The 6,214-nt window shown below is 46.1% G+C and overlaps 1 protein-coding gene across 3 annotated transcripts in view; it reads left to right on the top strand.

Moving 5' to 3' along the window:
- Nucleotides 1-2,631: 2,631 nt before the first annotated feature.
- The window catches only part of LOC310802815 (uncharacterized protein), a 19,214-nt gene continuing 15,631 nt past the window's right edge, over nucleotides 2,632-6,214 (top strand). For 2 of the 3 annotated variants that reach the window (XM_083667383.1, XM_083667381.1), the window contains exons 1-2: nucleotides 2,632-2,834; nucleotides 3,471-3,535. In XM_083667383.1, the coding sequence (XP_083523509.1) occupies nucleotides 3,484-3,535 (52 nt within the window). In that variant the 5' untranslated portion in view covers nucleotides 2,632-2,834; nucleotides 3,471-3,483. Of the gene's footprint in view, nucleotides 2,835-2,897; nucleotides 3,201-3,470; nucleotides 3,536-6,214 lie in introns of those variants that run through there. The other variant, XM_083667382.1, reaches the window with a different exon arrangement.

The following is a 6,214-nucleotide window of genomic DNA, read 5'->3' as shown; positions in this document are numbered from 1 at the left end:
GTGTGTTTTCCATTCACTGCTCCCCAGTGGCTCCTAGAGCTCGTCGGCCTATTCACTGGGCTCCATAATGAGGCAGTAATTATCCCAGGACTTCATCAATTCTCTATGGACCGGCAGAGGGGTGGCTGAGCCTCCTCAGGTTGGCATGGTGACTGGAAGGGGGAGGAGGGCACCAAAAGGGCTGCTCTTCTTATGAAAGAGGAGTATGAGGGTGAGACTGTTTCACAACCAGGGAGAAAGTACTGTAGACAGTGTAACACATGTAAGATCAACATTTAATGTGTGTGTGTGTGTGTGTGTGTGTGTGTGTGTGTGTGTAATATTTCTTGCATGGGAAAGCTATGACATCTGTAATTTTCACGCTGTGATTTAAAATCCTCAGGCAGCATTTGGCCCTTCCTATTTCCTGTTGGGTGGTGTCATGGCAACAGTCAATGTTTTTTCACTTTGCCTTCCATAGTACTATGATATAAAGTTTATGTCAAATCTCTTCCATGGAACCCAATTCTGTACTTTCAAGCACTATGATAGCACACTCACCCATATGCACAACAATACATTAAACTTATAATTTCTTATAGGGTGTTATAATTTCTTTCACCTTCACAGGAAAATCCCTCCACCAAACACAGATTTTAACATGGTTTTCATGGGAGTATCTATCAGTGAGGCATCTGCATTTTTATGTAAGCCAAGCACTTCTTAAAATGCCCTAATTCAAAGGCACCTCCAATTTCCTTTAGTTGCTTAGCAACGTATCCAGCGCCAAAGCAATGCTTTAGGTTAAACGCAGCACCGTTTTCCAGAGTAGATTGTGGGGTGAATGATTGTGTTTTCTGAGAGGTGAGATCACATGACATGGTTATCAAACAGAAGAGGCATTCTCTATTGCATTGTGTTAAAAGCTGCTCAATGACCAAACATCCTACCTAATACCATAGAGGCAATGACTGTTATAGGCTACTGTGATGGAAAAAAAATTGTTTACAAAGCCCTACAACATCACAGCATATTAAACCACATTTCTGTGAAGTACATACCGTATACATGAATAGAAGGTGCACTGTTGGTTTCAGTTCCATTTTAGGTTTAATTATTAATAAACACACCATGTCTGCACTTAGACATGGGTAGACATAGTGCGTGTGTGTGTGCATGCAAACGTGTGTGTGTGTGTGTCTGTGTCTGTGCATTTGTCTGTGTGTGTGAGAGAGAGAGCCATAGCCACCCGTACATTCTATCTCTGAGACACATATGAAAGTGGCTGTATTGACCAAACAAAGAGGGCAGTATAACTGGGAGAGGTCCTCTCCTCATGATCTCATGTTCTATGGGAATATTCTCCCTCTTCCAGAACAAACACGCTTTCTCTGAGACACTCCCACAGCATGGAGTCAACATTCCTCCCCTGCCTATGCTGTTCAACACAACTCTACTACTGCTCACTGATGGAACTCGGCCAGACACTGTTAGTAGCTTCAAGCTTCAAGTTCCTTGGCATACACTTCACTGACTAACTGAAATGGTCCCTGCACATCGACTCAGTCATCTAGAAGGCGTGCAGTCATCTCAGGCGGCTGAGGAAATTTGGCATGGCCCGTAAATCCTCACCAACTTCTATAGGTGCACCACTGAGAGCATCCTGTTTGGCTGCATCACCACCTGGTATGGCAGTTGCACCAGTCAGGACTGTAAGGCTCTACGGAGGGTGATGGAGACTGCTCAGTCCATCACTGGAGCCATGCTCATATATTATTGCACATAACTGTATTTTGCACTTCCCATTGTTATATACTATATATTGTAAATGTCATAATCTATTGCTATTTCAGTACTTGTATTTGTATTATTTGTATCATGCAATTTAGTTTGGGTGTATTTTAGCATTTATGAAGTTTATTGTATATTGTGTATAACACTGTTGCAAAGTATATGACAATAAAAAACTTCATCACCAAACTCACTCTTCTAGTGTCCTCTCCTCCTCTCATCTTTGTATGTGTCTGTGTGTGTGTCTGTGGGGGGGGGCAACAGGGGGTGGCCAGTTCTTTGTCTTGCAGGGAACACAGCAATCACATTGATCAAAGAAAGTAGAGACATGTGGAGCTGATGAAACAACCCTAGCCCCCCGCCCCCCCCCCCCCCCCCCCCACACACACACACACACACACACACATTTTTATATTTTTATCTTTCGGTTAAAAACATGTTCCCTGATTCATGTATATGGCTTCCTGGTCTGTGACAGTGTTGTGATATGAACATCCTCCAGGGAGGGGAGGCCAGCGAGAGGTTAAGTCAGGCCCTCTCTCCTCTCCTCTTCTCCTCTCCTCTTCTCCTCTCCTCTCCTCTCCTCTCCTCTCCTCTCCTCTCCTCTCCTCTCCTCTCCTCTCCTCTCCACTCTACACTCTCAACATATTTTTACTAAGTCTGTCTCTCTCATAGCACAATGCATTTCTGGCTTGTTTCTTAGATAAGCTGCCAGATGTGAGAGTGAGAGAGAGAAAGAAAGAAAGAAAGAAAGAAAGAAGGAAAGAAAGAAAGAAAGAAAGAAAGGAGGAAGTAGATAGCAAAGGAGAAAGACAGGGGGTGTGGGGGGTGGGTACCTCAGATGTTGTTTTTAGCATGAGAGCCACTGTTCATTAGCTGTAAACACTATAGATAGATAGATAGAGAGAGAGAGAGAGAGAGAGAGAGAGAGAGAGATTCAGAGTCTCAGCCCAGTGGAGGGTGAGGACAGGGGGAGGAAACGAACAATGGAGGGGAAATGATCAACAATCTGCAGTGCTAGCTGTCAGCCTGCAGAGCAACACCACGTCTGGTTCTCATTATAGGTAAATACAGTTGGCACAGTGTGTGTGTGTGTGTGTGTGTGTGTGTGTGTGTGTGTGTATGTGTGTGTGTAAGGGTGTGTGTGTGAGCAGGAGAGAGCAAGAGGGAGTGCAAAAAAGCTTAGAGAATTTTGGTACAAGCACTATAGCCACAGAGAGAGGAAACAGAGACAGAGGGAGACAGAGGGAGACAGAGGGAGACAGAGGTCTGCGCAGGCAGCTACAGATCAGAGAGAGAGAGACACAGAGGTTGCCGTCTGGAAAACTGCATCTTTCCCTGCATTCTGCTCCTCCCCTCTTCTCTCTCGGCATCTCTCCCACGCTCCGGAGCAGAGCTTGAGCTCCCTGGAACCCACCAATTCTCCCGAGGTAGAGCGTGTGTGTGTGTGTGTGTGTGTGTGTGTGTGTGTGTGTGTGTGTGTGTGTGTGTGTGTGTGTGTGTCGCTGTGCTTGTGCTTCAGCTCTTCGTGTGTTTCGTCTCTCCCTGCAGCTGAGGTGGGCGTGCGGAGCCTCTGACCCCCTCGCCTACTCTGTCCCTCCCCCGTCATCTCTCGTTCTCTTTCTTTCTCTCTCTCTCTCTCTCTATTTCCCTCTCTCTCTCTCTCTCTCTCTCTCTCTCTCTCTCTCTCTCTGCTACAGCTGCAGGGGGGCCATGGACGGACTGCGATTACCTCCACTCATCGAGGAGGTGCTGGACTCTACAGGTCTGTGTAGCAGCTGTGTGTGTGTGTCTGTGTGTATATGTATATGGGTTTATGTGTACACTGGTGCATGTGTATGTGTGTGTGTGTGTGTGTGTGTGTGTGTGTGTGTGTGTGTGTGTGTGTGTGTGTGTGTGTGTGTGTGTGTTTATTTGGGTGTGTGGTGGTGAAATTACTTCTTAGACCGTATTGGGTTAAAGAGCAGATTATGATCAACTGATGTAGTAATGGGTTTGTTTGTGGTTTCCGAGGATGAGAGAGTCGATCTCTGAACATCTGCGGGAGCGAGGGATGAGGTGGTGAACTGAGGAGGAGGAGAAAGGAGAAGTGATCAGGTGGTTAGAGAAGGAGAAGTGGGAGTTGGGGAGATTGATGTGCCTGTCTGCTGTTGGTATCAGTTAAGAGCTGCATTCCATCTCAGACCTGTCAGGCTTCAGTAGTGGAGAGTGGACTTTGCTGTCAGCTATGGGACTAGTGAACATCTGATGGAGGGACATCAGTGTCAGGTAATTGCAGCAGTTTGAATGGATGGGGATAGACACAGTGTGGCAGGTTTGTGGATTATACAGTAAGTCTACAGTGTTTTGAAGTGAACTATACATTTTCAAGATGATGATGTAATGTGATGTAATGTGATGTGATACAATGATGTCTTTGGCTTTATAAAATTCATAAAGTGTGACCCAGAGGCTTTTTAGCTTGTATGAGGTATAAAACGTATGGTACATAATGGATTCAGTTTTATATTGCAAGTCACTTGTGAAAAAGAGGCCATATCAGACAACAGTTATATCGTAGCTAACTGAAGCAGGCTTTTGGCATGCTATTTATTTTTGATGTACAATTTCTCTCTTTCTTTCAGTGTCACATAACGGCATACTGTAATAGTATAATAGTGTTATAGTATCATGAATATCAGAGGAATGCCAAGAATGTTATTGGTGTGTGGTCCTTGTATAGGAAGCCTTCGATGGAGCTTCAAAGTTTGTTAGACGGTCAATGGGTTGTCTCAGCAGAGGTCCGTGCTCTACGCTGTGGGAAGGATGTTTGTTGTTATGGGGTGGATCAGAGAGGAGCATGGGTCAAGCACCTTTTGGCCACTGCTGGGGTTTCCAGATTGGAGCTTCCTGTTCATGTGTGTTGTTGTTGTCACTTTAATACTGTGCTGCGTTCTGCTGTACCTTCGTATTGCTTTCTGTCTATGGCTAGTTGCCTCATGTCCTACCCCTCATTCCCTCCTTTGGTTTCACCCTCCTTAGTTTTGATGAACAGTAGAATGTATACATTTTCTTCTTGGTTGAAAGTTAGGGGGAACTACCAAATGTAGTCTTGCCCTGTATTCCAAACTAAAGGCTCAAAGGTCAGAGGAAGGTGGATCCTGCTGCCGCCTCAGGAATGATTACTTCAAGGCTTCTTCCTGTTATATCAGCTTCAGGGACTTGTCTCATTACAATGGTAGGCATGCTTTTAGAGCTGGGAGTTGTTAAAAGCCCTGTCATAGTGAGCTTTGAGCCTATAGTTTTAGAGCAGAATTTCATGATTGACAATTGATTATATGAGAGAGAGAGAGAGAGAGAGAGAGAGAGAGAGAGAGAGAGAGAGAGAGAGAGAGAGAGAGAGAGAGAGAGAGAGAGAGAGAGAGCGCGCTCCAGTTAGTGGATCTAATGGAGGCTAATGATAGCACTATCATTTCAATTCATGGATGGAGGAGATGGATGGAGTTATGTTTTTATGCATGATTCTCAGTTTCTGCACCATGCCCTTCTTTTTCCAATGCTCCTCTTCACACACCCTGTGGGCTTAAAGTACATCCACCGCAGGGAGTACCTTCTCAAAACATGCTTTACACCGTAGACACACACACACAAACATAGAAACACACACACTTGCACACATGCACGTGCACACACATGCATGCACGCGCACACACAGATCAATACTGTATCTATCATACATCATTTCTGACATTTACACACTGTCTGAGTGTGTGTCACCTTCCTCACCCACTGCCTCTTCCTCCCACACACGGCAGCCACCATCATTCTCTCCCTCCCTCTCTCTTTTAGGAGTAGTCCTCTGCTCTCTTTAGCGCCCACACACAGTGGTACCTGCCAGTGATCCTGCCCACACACAGTGCTCCTCTTCTCCTCTCCTCCTCTCCCCCTCACCTTCTCACCTTCACTCCTCTTCTCTACGCCTCCTCTCCATTCCTCCTCTTCTCTCCTCCTCTCTTCTCTCTTCACCTTCACTTTCTTCTCTCCTCCTCTCCCCCTCACCTTCTCACCTTCACTCCTTTTCTCTCTACTCCCCTCTCCAGTCCTCCTCTTCTCTCCTCCTCTCCTCTATCTTCACCGTCACTCTCTTTTCTTCTCCTCTCCCCCTCACCTTCACTCCTCTTTCCTCCTCCTCCTCCTCTCTCCTCTCTCCTCTCCTCTCCTCTCCTCTCCTCTCCTCTCCTCTCCTCTCCTCTCCTCTCCTCTCCTCTTCTCCTCTCCTCCTCCTCCCCACTCCTCCTCTCCTCTCTTTCTCTCCAGTGCTAGCACCATGGCCTTCTTCTATGATGTTGCCAGGGTCAGTGACCTCCTCTTGGACAGCCCTCTCACTCTCTAAGCCCTGCACACAGCTATTTGGGATGGATCTCTCCATCAGACTACCTACTTACATAATTGTTGCCTTGCCTTC

The sequence above is a fragment of the Argentina silus genome (genome assembly GCF_951799395.1).
Source record: "Argentina silus genome assembly, chromosome: 3".
Taxonomy (NCBI): Eukaryota; Metazoa; Chordata; class Actinopteri; order Argentiniformes; family Argentinidae; genus Argentina; species Argentina silus.
This window is presented reverse-complemented; position numbering and strand designations above follow the sequence as displayed.